At 39.1% G+C, this 17,053-nt stretch overlaps 1 protein-coding gene across 1 annotated transcript in view; it reads left to right on the top strand.

Annotated features, from left to right (window-relative positions):
- LOC129860487 (copine-9-like) overlaps nucleotides 1–17,053 on the top strand; it is a 90,417-nt gene that overhangs the window by 27,946 nt on the left and 45,418 nt on the right. Inside the window, exons 4-6 of the mRNA XM_055930900.1 lie at nucleotides 4,506–4,609; nucleotides 14,791–14,834; nucleotides 16,489–16,579. Coding sequence (XP_055786875.1) covers nucleotides 4,506–4,609; nucleotides 14,791–14,834; nucleotides 16,489–16,579 — 239 coding nt within the window. The remainder of the gene's footprint in view (nucleotides 1–4,505; nucleotides 4,610–14,790; nucleotides 14,835–16,488; nucleotides 16,580–17,053) is intronic.

The following is a 17,053-nucleotide window of genomic DNA, read 5'->3' on the forward strand; positions in this document are numbered from 1 at the left end:
ACCCCTCTCAACCTACATGACAAACCACAGATCTTAGGAACAGTTCACAAAGAAAGACTTTTACTTGACAGAGAGGAGAATCCCATAGCCAGATAGCATTCGCTATAAATTATCATTCAGTTTGGTCCCTAAGACGAGGTTCTAATCTCGTTCCTGGTACTTTCAAGCACAGAACCATTACCTCATCCAATGGGATAACAAATGTTAACTCCAGATACTCCCATCTCAAGTAAACCCCCTCTTGACCCCACTCCTGGACAAGCTCACTGAGGGGAGTGAGCCTCTAGGTCATACACTATCCCAGGATATGTACAACATCAGAGAGGACATATAATGGTTCCAGACACTGCCATAATCCTCCCCCAATGCAAAAGGAGGGAGTGACTTGCGCACAGACATTGTGGAGAGAAGTAATTGGTTCCCCATTAATCACGCCATCCCTACACATGGTTTAACAGATACATTCACATATGAAGACAATGTTCCATCCTGTCCTCTTCCCTTTCTAATATTCTGCATAGCACCAGAGACATGGAAAAGACAAGCCTGACCTCTCCCCTCGCTGGGCCCAAGTGACTGAGCCCCAGCTGAGGGAAGAAATGCAACTGCCAACATTAGAGTCCATTAGAAATACATTCGAATAAAAAGAAATCACATAAGAATATTATGCAGATATGACATCTTAATTACTTATGTTACCCAACTAATTCTGATTCATCCACCACAACTGATATCTATCACGGAGATTATGTTTTAAATAAAAAAATAGGGGTTAGATCATCTTTAATATTGCAAATAGATTGTGGGTTCTATCAATGCAATTGTATGCATAATTTCCAATACCTGATGTGTATTATTTTCCCCTAACCCTACCACCCCTCCCCTTATTTAAGTAAACTAATGAACAACAATACTTAGGCTTCTACTTCTAGCTTAAACATACTATATACATTTTACGGACACAGTGTAATTTACATGAGGTATCTTTTTTTTTTTTTTTTTGTCCCACACTTCAGCTACCCTCAACCCCTCCCATCTATCTCTATAAACCATCCAGTTTTGATTTCTAATTGCCATATCTTTTTCATCTGTACTGTAATGTTTCACAAAAGTTCTGAGCCTTTTTTATTCTCATAGTTTCTACAGATTGTAAAATAAAGATGAACATTTTTACTAAGAGTGTTATAATATTATTGATCGATTGACTATGGATTTTCAAGTCACCCAGTAGTGCTATTTGGAGAGTTAGCTCCAGGTAAATGTTGCAATTCTTCAGCTATTCCTGAACCTGCGACCAAAAACAAGCTACAGAGGCTTGCAAAAGTATTCACCCCCCTTGGCATTTTTCCTATTTTGTTGCGTTACAACCTGGAATTAAAATTGATTTTTGGGGGGGTTGTATCTTTTGATTTATACAACATGACTACCACTTTGAAGATGTAAAATATGTTTTATTGTGAAACAAACAAGAAATAAGACAAAAACACTGAAAACTTGAGCGTGCATAACTATTCACACCCTGAAATCAATAATTTGTAGAGCCACCTTTTCCAGCAATTACAGCTGCAAGTCTGGGCTATGTCTCTATAAGCTTGGCACATGTAGCCACTGGGATTTTTGCCCAGTCTTCAAAGCAAAACTGCTCCAGCTCTTTCAAGTTGGATGGGTTCCGCTGGTGTACAGCAATCTTTAAGTCGTACCACAGATTCTCAATTGGATTGAGGTCTGGGCTCTGACTGGGCCATTCCAAGACATTTAAATGTTTCCCCTTAAACCACTCGAGTGTTGCTTTAGCAGTATGCTCATTGTCCTGCTGGAAGGTGAACCTCCGTCCCAGTCTGAAATCTCTGGAAGACTGAAACAGGTTTGTTGTGGTGCCATATTCTTTACATATTTTAATAATGGATGTAATGGTGCTCCGTTGGATGTTCAAAGTTTCAGATATTTTTTTATAACCAAACCCTGATCTGTACTTCTCTACAACTTTGTCCCTGATCTGTTTGGATAGTTCCTTGGTCTTCATAGTGCCGCTTGCTTGGTGGTGCCCCTTGCTTAGTGATGTGACAGACTCTGGGGCCTTTCAGAACAGGTGTATATATACACTGAGATAATGTGACAGATCATGTGACACTTAGATTGAACACAGGAGGACTTTATTTAACAAATTATGTGACTTCTGAAGGTAATTGGTGGCACTAGATCTTATTTAGGGTCTTCATAGCAAAGGGGGTGAATATATATGCACATACCACTTCTCAGAAATATTTTTTTCATTTCACTTACCCAATTTGGACTATTTTGTCCATTACATGAAATCCAAATAAAAATCTATTTAAATTACAGGTTGTAATGAAACAAAATAGGTAAAATGCCAAGGGGGTGAACACTTTTGCAAGGCACTGTACATATTAGCAGTACCAAAACAAATGATCTAGTAATGATTCTGCAGAGCTGGGATGGTGGTATCCCACATATACATAACATTCTATTGGTTGCAAGAATTTTGTAAAATCATTTAAATTGAAAAACTAAAAGTTTTGAATCCGGCGATGCTTTGTGTATCAGGTCATAAACCCTGTGCCATTGAATTGGCACATCAAAACTCTCTTCCCAACTATTTTGCGACATTTTTATTTATTTATTTAACCTTTATTTAACCAGGTAGGCAAATTGAGAACACGTTCTCATTTACAATTGCGACCTGGCCAAGATAAAGCAAAGCAGTTCGACACATACAACAACACATAGTTACACATGGAGTAAAAACAAACATATAGTCAATAATACAGTGAAAAAAAATAAGTCTATATACAATGTGAGCAAGTGAGGTGAGATAAGGGAGGTGAAGGCAAACAGATATATGTATAAATAAATAAAATATAAAAAGGCCATGGAGGCGAAGTGAGTACAACACAGCAAGTAAAATAAAAACTAAAAAACACTGGAATGGTTGGTTTGCGTTGGAAGAAAGTGCAAAGTAGAGACAGAAATAAGGGGGTGCAAAGGAGCAAAATAAATTAATAAATAAATACAGTAGGTAAAGAGGTAGTTGTTTGGGCTAAATTGTAGATGGGTTATGTACAGGTGCAGTAATCTATGAGCTGCTCTGACAGCTGGTGCTTAAAGCTAGTGAGGGAGATAGGTGTTTCCATGTATTGACATGTATTGCATGTATTGCACAGCTGTACATTTTTTGGTCCTTAAATGAAACAGGTAAACTTCTTTACTTATCATGATATTCTTTAACCAATTTTGGATAAAGAAAAGTTCATCACCTTCTCCCACTTGCCTCCTACATTTTTACGGTAATGCTGCAATCAGTTGGTTGTATTTTGGATAGAGCAGACATTTCCATATATTATTTTTAGCTGCATGTGTGACATAACTCCACCAGTACTTTTTATGAGATCATTTACAAAGATTATACAGTAAAAAAAGATATATACACTACCATTCAAAAGTTTGGGGTCACTTAGAAATATACTTGTTTTTGAAAGAAAAGCACATTTTTGGTCCATTTAAAATAACATCAAATTGATCAGAAATACAGTGTAGACATTGTTAATATTGTAAATGACTATTGTAGCTGGAAACGGCAGATTTTTAAGGAAATATCTACATAGGCATACAGAGGCCCAGTATCAGCAACCATCACTCCTGTGTTCCAATGGCACGTTGTGTTAGCTAATCTAAGTGTACCATTTTAAAAGGCTAATTGATCATTAGAAGACTCTTTTGCAATTATGTTATCACAGCTGAAAACTGTTGTGCTGATTAAAGAAGCAACAAAACAGGCCTTTAAACTAGTTGAGTATCTGGAGAATCAGCATTTGTGGGTTCGATTATAGGCTCAAAATGGCCAGAAACAAAGACCTTTCTTCTGAAACTAGTCAGTCTATTCTTGTTCTGAGAATTAAAGGCTATTCCATGTGAGAAATTGCCAAGAAACTGAAGATCTTGTACAACGCTGTGTACTACTCCTTTCACAGAACAGCGCAAACTGGCTCTAACCAGAGTAGACAGAGGAGTGGGAGGCCCCGGTGCACAACTGAGCTAAAGGACAAGTACATTAGAGTGTCTAGTTTGAGAAACAGACGCCTCACAAGTCCTCAACTGGCAGCTTCATTCAATAGTACCCGCAAAACACCAGTCTCAATGTCAACAGTGAAGAGGCTACTCCGGGATGCTGGCCTTCTAGGCAGAGGTCTTCTGTTCTTTTGCCCATCTACACTGTATTTCTGATGATTTCATGTTATTTTAATGGACATAAAATTTGCTTTTCTTTCAAAACATGGACATTCCTAAGTGACCCCAAACTTTTGAACTGTAGTGTATATCCAAAAATAATTGTTTTGTGTCAATTAGTATATTTGAGTTTAAAACCATGAATATTTGTTGTATTATTTGTTCTGTCTTTTCTGGTGGATTAAACAGAAATTCTAGGTTCTGTTACATGTAGCATCACTCTGTCACCTCTGTATTTTCTTTCCCTGCTGCTGTTTTAGTTTGGCAGAACAGAGGTGATTGACAACACGCTGAATCCAAATTTTGTGCGGAAGTTTTTCCTGGACTTCTTCTTTGAAGAGAAGCAGAACCTCCGCTTTGATGTGTAAGTGACCAACCTCTCAGTCTCCATGCCAACTGGGAAATACCTAGTAGACACTTGGAGCCGGTTGCACCAGTTGGGTGTAAACAAATTGGTCTTAAATGCTAGGTCGGGCATAGCTACAGCCGACTTTGGGATCAGCATTTACACCTGTTGCACCAACCAAAAGTAAGACTCGTCGTAGCTAAGTCTGGCTTAAGCAATGCAGGTTCATGAGATGTGATGCTTCATAATGATGGTATTGGTAGCGCTCATTACTAGGTTGTTACCATCCTTGTGGCAGTTCTAAACTTTACAAGGCAGGTCCTATCACTTCGCAAAGCCCACCACTACGCATACACGTTTTCTCAACCACAACTGGGTGGATCAATCAATAAATACTGTGGGAATGAATATCAAAAAATATTGGAATAAAGTAGGCTAATTCTATTGTCCTCTGGTCTTATGAAACAAAAATAGATCTGTTTTGCCATAATGACCATCATTATGTTTGGAGGAAAAAGGGGGAGGCTTGCAAGCCGAAGAACACCATCCCAACCGTGAAGCACGGGGTTGGCAGCATCATGTTGTGGTGGTGCTTTGCTGCAGGAGGGACTGGTGCACATCACAAAATAGATGGCATCATGAGGATGGAAAATTATGTGGAAATATTGAAGCAACATCTCAAGACATCAGTCAGGAAGTTAAAACTTGGTTTCAAATGGGTCTTCCAAATGGACAATGACCCCAAGCATGCTTACAAAGTTCTGGAAAAATGGCTTAAGGACAACAAAGTCAAGGCAAAATCCTTCAAGAAAACCTTGTTCAGTCTGCTTTCCAACAGCCACTGGGAGACAAATGTACCTTTCAGCAGGAAAATAACCTAAAACTCAAAGTTAAATATACACTGAAGTTGCTTACCAAGACTACATTGAATGTTCCAGAGTGGCCTAGTTAGTTTTGACTTAAATCGACCTGAAAAATCTATGGCAAGACTTGGCTGTCTAGCAAGGATCAACAACAAACTTGACAGAGCTTGAAGAGTAAAAACATAAAGTAATTGGCAAATATTTTACAATTCAGGTATGTAAAGCTCTTGATGTGAACATGTATAGACTCAGGGGGTTGAATACTCATCTAATCAAGATATATTTGTGTTGTATTTTTCTGGTTCGATTCCAGGCTGTATCACAACCCGCTGTGATTGGGAGTCCCATAGGGCAGCGCACAATTGGCCCAGTGTCGTTGCCTAGTTAAATAAAGGTTAAATAAAATACGTGTGTAGCCAGTTGATGTGATAACTGTCTTGTTGGTTGACAGAAATACTTTCCCCAAAACCTTGTCAATTAAATGTTAACTGTAAAGTAGGCTTACCTGGCAGAAGTACATAATTAGTTATTCGCAAACTTTGCCATGAATGAGTAGCAGCAGTACAGAACCATCGCTAAACCGGCACATCAGACGGCACATTCATCACTCGCTAGATGCTCAATTAAGGGGGATTACACAAAAAACAAAATTAGTTTGTTTTCCTCCAGACCTATACATTATTTTATTCTGATGTGATTTAAGTATTGACTTGGACTCATAACATCCAATTTCGTTGTTTCTCTATGAACAATTGTAAGTTGGGGCGTGAAAAAATAACATTCTAAAACCAGGAAAAATAAAACTGAGAACGTATTTTGGGAAAATATAAAACAATGTGGGGGAAAAAATTACAGCTTTTATAATGTCCCACTTAGAGTTTTTTAATAACCATTATTTTACCAGGTGTATTGACAGAAAACATAGTGCATTATTTTCTCTTTTACACTAAAGACTTGGGGAAGAGAAGAATGTGCTTATCTGAAAAGAAGAAAAAAATGAGTAGCTCTCATGCTAGAAAAGGTTGGAGACCCCTGATTAGAATGCCTGAAGCTTTAACAGTATGTGTGTGTGTGCGCAGAAGTGTTAAACTTCAAATGGGAAAATCTTTCTTTAGGGCCAAATTTGAGCAAATAAAAAAATTGTGATGAAATGCGATTAACAATAGAAATTCATGTTATTAACCATTTGACAGTCCTAGTAAAGACCCATCCCAATATCATGTTGTGGATAATACTGACAATATAAATAGATTAACATGTGTGACATAGAATGTAAATGGATTTGTGCAGCCAGCCAAAATAATTAAGGTATTTTCTTTTTTGAAAAGAATAATGCCAACATCTGTATTTACAAGAAACTCCCATATCACTAGTGCTGTCACGATACCAGAATGTTGACTTCGATACCAGGTTTAGTACATCGAAATACTCGATACCATAATGATTCTCGATACCAAAACGATAACACAGCAAAAAAAGAAGGCATATTAGCCAAAGCCACAGAATGGAATTTCTGTTGTCATGGCCGTTGTAAGGAGGAGACCAAGGCACAGCATGGTAAGCGTACATTCTTCTTTATTTAAAGAACGAACACTGAACAAAACGAACACTGAACAAAACGAACACTGAACAAAACGAACACTGAACAAAACGAACACTGAACAAAACGAACACTGAACAAAACAAAACGAACCGTGAAGCTAATATGGATAGTGCAGACAGGCAACTAAACATAGATCAAGAACCCCCAAAACCAAAAGGGAAAATGGCAACCTAAATATGATCCCCAATCAGAGACAACGATAAACAGCTGCCTCTGATTGGGAACCATATCAGACCACCATAGACATACATATCCCTAGACTTACCAAAACCCCTAGACATACAAAAAACCCTAGACAATACAAAACAAGCATACCCACCCTCGTCACACCCTGACCTAACCAAAATAATAAAGAAAACAGAGATAACTAAGGTCAGGGCGTGACATCCGGACAGATAAACGCAGCTACTGCTCTGTTTTACATAAACATTTTTCAGACAGCCATGTATGCATTCATTAATTAATTATACAATCAATTTGACATAGGTAAAAACAATCTAACTACATCTATTTTAATGGTAAATCTCTATTGATAAACTGGATACATCAAGATATAGCCTAGGCCTATCCACAATACAGTTGAATGCATATGCGATAGGAGTACACGGGTCCCGTGTAGCTCAGTTGGTAGAGCATGGCGCTTGCAACGCCAGGGTTGTGGGTTCGTTTCCCACGGGGGGCCAGTACAAAAAAGTATGAATGTATGTACTTGTAAGTCGCTCTGGATAAGAGCGTCTGCTAAATGACTTAAATGTAAATGTAAATGAGTGTGTTAAGTTATTGAGGTTGTTTTGGCTTATTTCATGGGGCTACAGATGACAAAAATCTATTTCCCTTTCATTTGGGACTTTTTTATTGTACTGATCAACAACATTTGGATAGAAGAAGCTTCTTTTATAAAAAAATGTGTGATGTCTCTTTCACCAGTAATGACTTTATTCACCATAATTTTTGGGAGAGGGGGAAGACTATAAGTACACAGTTGACACTTAAACAGACTAGCAAAAACCTAAAACGGACCCTTACCTTAACTCTAACCTTAACCAAACCCTTAAACCTGACCCTAACCCTTACCCTAACCGTAACCTAATTTTGAAATTCTGAAATGATATATTGGTTTATGCATCAGGCGTGTCATTATAGCCTTTTCCTTGGGAGAGATGTGAGAGAGACTGAATAAGTGAATGAATAAAGGTTTTGGTGGCAATCAGCTTTGAATCAACATATTTTGCTTTATAGTTTGCATTATGGTTATCATAAACAAAGTACTAGGGTAGTGAATTAATGTTAGCTTTAGCTGTAAGCTAGCAAGGAAAGTTAGCCTACAAAACTGGAAGCTACCAGTTTCATGTTCTATTGTAAAGTGTTCTAGCCTGTATGGACATTGTTTTGCAGACAGTAATTAACAGTTTCAACATTTCTACATGCCCTGTCCCATTATTCAAGTGTATTAATTCAAGTGTGTTCTGTGCAGCATGAGTGGGGCGCTATCATGATGCATCACAGACTCCCAGTGCAGGCATGATGCGTGCTATAATAAGGGGTCGTCTGCACTGATAGACAGGCTTGATCCGTGAGACACATTTGACAGAAGTACTGAAAGTAACAACAATTCTAGTACCGAACCGTTTTTCATGTTCAAGTATTGAATAAGTACAGACGTTTCTGTATACCGTGCAACACTACCTATAACCAATAGAAAGTGAAAGGTTTGGGCGAGCTTGGGATGGGTTGGCATTTTCCTCCACCTACTCTTCAAGATCCAGAGGCGTATCATCAATTCTCAATGATAAAAAAAATTACAGAAATTACTACAGGCCCAAATGGACGTTGTATAATGGTAAAAGGAAACCTGGCGCAAGAAAAAGTAACTTTACTGAATTGCTACTGCCCAAATGAAGACAACCCAAAGTTCATTAATGACCTTACACTGAGTATACAAAACATTAAGAAAACCTGCTCTTTCCATGACATAGACTGACCAAGTGAATCCAGGTGAAAGCTGTGATCCCTTATTGATGTCACTTGTTAAATCCACTTCAATCCATGTAGATGAAGGGGAGGAGACAGGATAAAGAAGGATTTTTAAGCCTTGAGACATGGATTGTGTATGTGTGCCATTCAGAGGGTGAATGGGCAAGACAAAACATGTAAGTGCCTTTGAACGGGGTATGGTAGTAGGTGCCAGGTGCACCGGTTTGTGTCAAGAACTGCAACGCTACTGAGCTTTTCGCGCTCAAAAGTTTCCCGTGTGTATCAAGAACGGTCCACCACCCAAAGGACATCCAGCCAACTTGACACAACTGTGGGAAGCATTGGAGTCAACATGGGCCAGCATCCCTGTGGAACGCTTTCGGGCGGGTGCAACTCTATATTAGGAAGGTGTTCCTAATGTTTGGTATACTCAGTGTATATTAAAACTATCTCAATGTAACATCAATATTATATGGGGTGGTGACTTCAACTGTGTGCTGGATGCAACACTAGAGAAGTCATCAGCTGAACTATATCATCGTCCTAATATGTCTAAGGTATTCAACCACAACATCAAAGAGATGGGTCTATGTGAACTGTTGAGCTATAAACATCCAACTGAATCAAAACACTATTACTCTCATGTCCACAACTTATATTCAAGAATTTACTTTATTGTAAACTTTCCTTTAACTGACTGTGTCTCTGAATGTAAATACTACCTTCCTAGAATAGTTACAGACCATAGCCCATTGTCCTAAATGTTTAAGGTCAAGCCTCCTATGTCAGTAACAAACACATGGCGAATGAACACAATGATACTTGGAGATAAAGAGTTCACCTCATATCTCAACACACAGATAGACATGTTTTTGGAAATAAATGGAGATAATGAAGTATGCCCAACTGTTTTCTGGGAAGCTCTTGAAACTTATATGAGAGGTTGTATCATGTCTTACTCTTCTCATAAGGAAAAGAAGACCAATAAAGAATTATAAATACTAGAACAGAAAATGCACAACTTAGAAAGAAAACACAGCTTAGATAGAAACAGTTGAAAACTTTGAAGCTTGAACATAGCACAGTAAACTCCCGTTCTGCAGAGATTGCTGCTCTGAAATCCAAACAACACTATATTGAGCAAGTTGAAAGTGTGGGAAAATGTGGGTTATCCAGGGCCAATTTCTTTAAGTTCTTACAACTAATAAATTGTATTCAATCGCTTCAACATAATCTGGATGAACCTAAAGCATCTAGCATTGAAACAATACTGAAAGAAGCTGCTATGCCAAAGAAGTTGATTGCCAAGTTATATTAAGGGTTACTAAATCTCTACCTGATAGCTCAGAACCTATAAGGAAAAAATGGGAAACAGATCTGAAGGAAGAAATTGATGAGAACTATTGGTCACATATATAGTATGTGAGAGTGTTCATATCTGCTCCTACAACTTCAGACATAAATTATTGCAATTTAAGATAATCCATAGGATTTACTACACCCCTGCCAGGATGCATGTAATGCACCCAGACATGTCATATACTCTGTTGGAGATACAAAAAACTAAATGGAACCCTATTATATATGCTGTGGTCCTGTGACAAACTGATGCCATTTTGGGATAATGTCTGTGCCATTTATATCATTGTGTTGGAATTTATATCCATCCATCTCCACAATCATGTTTGTTGTAAAATGTCAATATTGTTAACCAATATCAAAGAAAGTTTTGTAACCTGGATCTTATTGCTGCAAAAAAATGTATAGCTATCGATTGGAAAGCATCACACTCACCTTCAATAATGAACTCGAGGGCTATGTAGACGATGTACACTGTTTACTATGTACACTGAACATAAATAAGAATGTAACATGACACAATCTCAAAGATTTTACTGAGTTATAGTTCATTAGGAACTCATTCAATTGAAATAAATAAATGAGGCTCGAATCTATGGATTTCCCATGACTGGGAATGCAGATACAGTGGCAAGAAAAAGTATGTGAACCCTTTGGAATTACCTGGATTTCTGCATAAATTGGTCATCAAATTTGATCTGATCTTCATCTAAGTCACAACAATAGACAGACATAGTGTACTTAAACTAATAACACACAAAATATTGTATTTGTCTTGTCTATATTGAATACATAATTTAAACATTCACAGTGTAGGTTGGAAAAAGTATGTGAACCCCTAGGCCAACTTTTTCAAAAGCTAATTGGAGTCAGGAGTCAGCTAACCTGGAGTCCAATCAATGAGACGAGATTGGAGATGTTGGTTAGAGCTGCCTTGCCCTATAAAAAACACTCACAAAATTTGAGTTTGCTATTCACAAGAAGCATTGCCTGATGTGAACCATGCCTCGAACAAAAGAGATCTCAGAAGACCTAAGATTAAGAAATGTTGACCTGCATAAAGCTGGAAAGGGTTACAAAAGTATCTCAAAAAGCCTTGATGTTCATCAGTCCTTGGTAAGACAAATTGTCTATAAATGGAGAAAGTTCAGCACTGTTGCTACTCTCCCTAGGAGTGGCCGTCCTGGAAAGAAGACTGCAAGAGCACAGCGCAGAATGCTCAATGAGGTTAAGAAGAATCCAAGAGTGTCAACTAAAGACTTACAGAAATCTCTGGAACATGCTAACATCTCTGTTGACGAGTCTACGATACGTAAAACCTTTAACAAGAATGGTGTTCATGGGAGGACACCACGGAAGAAGCCATTGCTGTCCAAAAAAAACCTTGCTGCACGTCTGAAGTTTGCAAAAGTGCACCTGGATGTTCCACAGCGCTACTGGCATTATATTCTGTGGACAGATGAAACTACAGTTTTGTTAGGAAGGAACACACAACACTGTATGTGGAGAGAAAAAGGTACATACAGTGGAGGGAGCATCATGGTTTGGGGCTGCTTTGCTGCCTCAGGGCCTAGACAGCTTGCTATCATCAACGGACATGTTGCAGGAGAATGTTAAGCAATTTGTCCGCCAACTGAAGGTCAACAGAAGTTGGGTGATGCAACAGGACAATGACCCAAAACACAGAAGTAAATCAACAACAGAATGGCTTCAACAAAAGAAAATACGCCTTCTAGTCAGAGTCCTCACCTTAGCCCGATTGAGATGCTGTGGCATGACCTCAAGAAAGCAGTTCACACCAGACATCCCAAGAATAATGCTGAACTGAAACATTTTTGTGAAGAGGAATGGTCCAAAATTCCTCCTGACCATTGTGCAGGTCTGATCCGCAACTACAGAAAATGTTTGGTTGAGGTTATTGCTGCCAAAGGGTTCACATACTTCTTTCACCCTTCACTGTGAATGTTTCCACGGTGTGTTCAATAAAGACATGAAAGCGTATAATTGTTTGTGTGTTATTAGTTTAAGCAGACTGTGTTTGTCTATTGTTGTGACCTAGATGAAGATCAGATCAAATTTTATGACCAATTCATGCAGAAATCCAGGTATTTACAAAGAGTCCACATACTTTTTCTTGCCACTATATGCATTTTTTTCGTCACAGGTACTGTACCTTAAAAAAAAAGTAGGGCCGTGGATCAGAAAACCAGTCAGTATCTGGTGTGACTACCATTTGCCTCATGCAGCGCGACACATCTCCTTCGCATAGAGTTGATCAGGTTGTTGATTGTGGCCTGTGGAATGTTGTCCCACTATTCTTCAATTGCAAAGAAAAAGCCATATATCCGACTGGCCAATATAAAGAAAAGATTAAGATTGGGCAAAATAACACAGACACTGGAAAGAGATGGCTTTTTCTTTGCAACTCTGCCTAGAAGGCCAGCATCCCGGAGTCGCCTCATCAAGGTTAACGTTGAGACTGGTGTTTTGCGGGTACTATTTAATGAAGCTGCCAGTTGAGGACTTGTGAGGCATCTGTTTCGCAAACTAGACACTCTAATGTACTTGTCCTTTAGCTCAGTTGTGCACCGGGGCCTCCCACTCCTCTTTCTATTCTGGTTCGAGCCAGTTTGTGCTGTTCTGTGAAGGGAGTAGTACACAGCGTTGTACGAGATCTTAAGTTTCTTGGCAATTTCTTGCATGGAATAGCCTTAATTTCTCAGAACAAGAATAGACTGACTAGTTTCAGAAGAAAGTCCTTTGTTTCTGGCCATTTTGAGTCTGTAATCAAACCCACAGATGCTGATGCTCCAGATGCTCACCTAGTCTAAAGAAGGCCAGTGTTATTGCTTCTTTAATCAGCACAACAGTTTTCAGCTGTGATAACATAATTGCAAAATTAGCCTTTTAAAATGATAAACTTGGATTAGGTAACACAACATGCCATTGGAACACAGGAGTGATGTTTGCTGATAATGGGCCTCTGTACGCCTATGTAGATTTTCCGTAAAAAATCTGCCGTTTCCAGCTACAATAGTCATTTACAATATTAACAATGTGTACACTGTATTTCTGATCAATTTGATGTTATTTTAAATGGCCAAAAAATGTGCTTTTCTTTCAAAAACAAGGACATTTCTAAGTGACCCCAAACTTTTGAATGGTAGTGTATATGTATTGACATTGTATGAATTTGAAATGTCTGATTATATGCCATGGAAAAACAATTGTTCTGCGCTGTTACAAAGTTCTTACAAACAATCAGTGTAACTCAGGTGTTAACAGGGTCAATATTCATTTTTAATATTAACAAAGGGCAAATAATCAATCAGTCTACTTGTCAATAGTGTGCGTACTGGGAGCGGAGACAGGTGCAGGAGAGCAGAGAGTTGTGAACAGGCGCACACTTTATTTAGGCAGGAGATACCAACATACGGACGCCACTGCGTCAACCTCCAGCCAATTGGCAAAAGTGCAAAACGCGCAAACAGTCACAATAATATGTACAAACAAATAAACATACCTCGTGAAATAAAATACGGAATAAAGACATACCAGTATAGTGCGTCAAAATAGACACGTAACACAAACCAATCTCACACAAAGACATGAGGGGGAACAGAGGAATAAATACATGTAGTGTGATTGGGGAATGAAAACCAGGTGTGCAGGAAACAAGACAAAGCAAATGGTTCAATGAAAAATGGAGCGGCGATGGCTAGAAAGCCGGTGACGTCGATCGCCGAACACCGCCCGAACAAGGAGAGGAGACGACTTCGGCGGAAGTTGTGACACTACTCCAGCATAACAGTCATGCTACAGAGAAACAGATAATTCCCAAATGATGGGACTCAATAATGTTCTATACCACTGAACCAATGAAAACAAGCGAGTTCGAGCAAGGGAATGTTTAAGCAAGCATCGAAGCCCTGAGCCCGAGGTGGAGGATTGGCTTCATATCCACAGTGAATAGGATTCAGGAACAGTCAGTGGACGTTGACTAGTCCAACAGTCAATGGATGTTCTCGTGTTGGGAGACAAGGGGTGCATCCCAAATTGCATTCTATTCCCTGTATAGTGCACTACTTTTGACCACAGTCCAATGAACTCAGGTCGAATGTAGTGCACAATGAAAGGGAATAGGGTACCAATTGGGACTCATGCAAAGAGAATATTCTCAGCCCCTCTACTGTGTATCCCTCCTTCATGCAGAAACGTCCCTGTGAAATGTTAAGGTTAATTTAGAGATAATTTGATTTGCTCATTTAGTTCAGGACGACACATACAGTATCCAATACTTAAACTGATAGTTAAGGACATATTTCCCTAGCTCACTAGTTATTCACACGGATTTTGTCATTTTAAGTGATTTATACCTAACTATGTTTGGTTTCTTGCAGATACAATGTGGACTCCAGAAGTTCAAATATTTCAAAATTTGTAAGTGTCTCCCCTCACAGTATAAAACACGCTGTTAATGTTATGTTGTTAATTATGCCATCGTGACTCAATACTATGCTATGTCTTTGTATGAATACAATAGTCTACAATATTATATTCTAGATTTGACCTCTGACTGTGTTCTATTGCCTTTCTGCTCAACAAAATACGGGAGCGCAGAAGGTTAGTATTGATACAACTAGTAAATACATTTACAGCTGTAATGTCAGTCATTATGGCATGTTATGTATCGTCTCCTTATTTGCATTTAGAGACAGCCATTCATGATGTGAGATTGGTGTGTTTTTCTGTACTTCTGCTGTCACTTGTCCAATATCTGTGTTTTTTTTTTGTTCCAATCAACCATAGTATCAACCATAGTATCATTAAGCCATCCCATTATAACAAATGCTCAGCTAAAGCACTTTGAGAGACGACTTCAAAGCCAAAGCTACCGTAGGCTAGTTGCTTTTTGAGACAGCATAATGTAGTGTGTCAGAGAGCGAACACAGAGCGCACACAGAGCTCTGTTGTTTTTATGTTCCTTGCCATGTCTGTGCTTCTCAATGTCCTCATCTGCTTCTCTGTGTTGTGCTTCTCAATGTCCTCATCTGCTTCTCTGTGTTGTGCTTCTCAATGTCCTCATCTGCTTCTCTGTGTTGTGCTTCTCAATGTCCTCATCTGCTTCTCTGTGTTGTGCTTCTCAATGTCCTCATCTGCTTCTCTGTGTTGTGCTTCTCAATGTCCTCATCTGCTTCTCTGTGTTGTGCTTCTCAATGTCCTCATCTGCTTCTCTGTGTTGTGCTTCTCAGTGTCCTCATCTGCTTCTCTGTGTTGTGCTTCTCAATGTCCTCATCTGCTTCTCTGTGTTGTGCTTCTCAATGTCCTCATCTGCTTCTCTGTGTTGTGCTTCTCAGTGTCCTCATCTGCTTCTCTGTGTTGTGCTTCTCAATGTCCTCATCTGCTTCTCTGTGTTGTGCTTCTCAATGTCCTCATCTGCTTCTCTGTGTTGTGCTTCTCAATGTCCTCATCTGCTTCTCTGTGTTGTGCTTCTCAATGTCCTCATCTGCTTCTCTGTGTTGTGCTTCTCAATGTCCTCATCTGCTTCTCTGTGTTGTGCTTCTCAATGTCCTCATCTGCTTCTCTGTGTTGTGTGGACAGATGGAACACCAGCTTGAAATGTTAGCTTGGTAAAAAAACAACTTTGGACAATGAGATGTATCGGGTTTATAAGATACACCTGCTAGATTGGATTATTTGAACCTTTTTGATAACACACTGTATGCCCATGTTTAATTGTGGAGTTTTCAGTGTCACAATAGTTTGCAATGTCTTCAGCCACTTTGTATATAATATGTACGCATATATACTGTATTCTACTGTATTTTAGTCAATGCCACTCCGACATCGCTTTAGATTTGTGTGTATTGTTAAGAATTGTTAGTTACTTCTAAACTGTTGGAGCTAGGAACACAACTATTTTGTAACACCCGCAATAACATGTGCTAAATATGTGTACGTGACCAATAACATTTGATTTGATTTGATTTGTATCACTTAGCTTTCAGCCTGACATGTGGGATGTATGATAAAGCATTGTATGTACTGTACTACTGTGAACTGCCTGGCTGTCAGACGTGTCAAATGACTAACCCCAGGCTCTCTGCACCAGGACTTCCTGGGTCAGACCTTCTGCACTCTGGGGGAGATCATTGGCTCCACGGGCGGACGGCTGGAGAAGAGCCTCTCGTAAGTCTTTTATTTGATTTATTTAACTAGGCAAGTCAGTTAAAAACAAAATCTTATTTACAATGACGGCCTACCAAAACCCAAAAGGCCTCCTGCGGGGATTTAATAATAAAAATATAGGACAAAACACACATCACGACAAGAGAGACACCACACCACTACATAAAGAGAGACCTAAGACAACAACATAGCATAGCAGCAACACATGACAACACAGAATGGTAGCAACTTAATATGACAACAACATGGTAGCAACACTATATGGCAGAAGCCCAACATGGTAGCAGCACAAAACATGGTACAAACATTATTCGGCTCAGACAACAGCACAAAGGGCAAGAAGTTAGAGACAACAATACAACCCGCGAAGCAGCCACAACTGTCAGTACGAGTGTCCATGACTGAGTCTTTGAATGAAGATATAAAACTGTCCAGTTTGAATGTTTTTAGCAGCTCGTTCCAGTCGCTAGCTGC

This window comes from Salvelinus fontinalis, chromosome 8, assembly GCF_029448725.1.
Source record: "Salvelinus fontinalis isolate EN_2023a chromosome 8, ASM2944872v1, whole genome shotgun sequence".
Taxonomy (NCBI): domain Eukaryota; kingdom Metazoa; phylum Chordata; class Actinopteri; order Salmoniformes; family Salmonidae; genus Salvelinus; species Salvelinus fontinalis.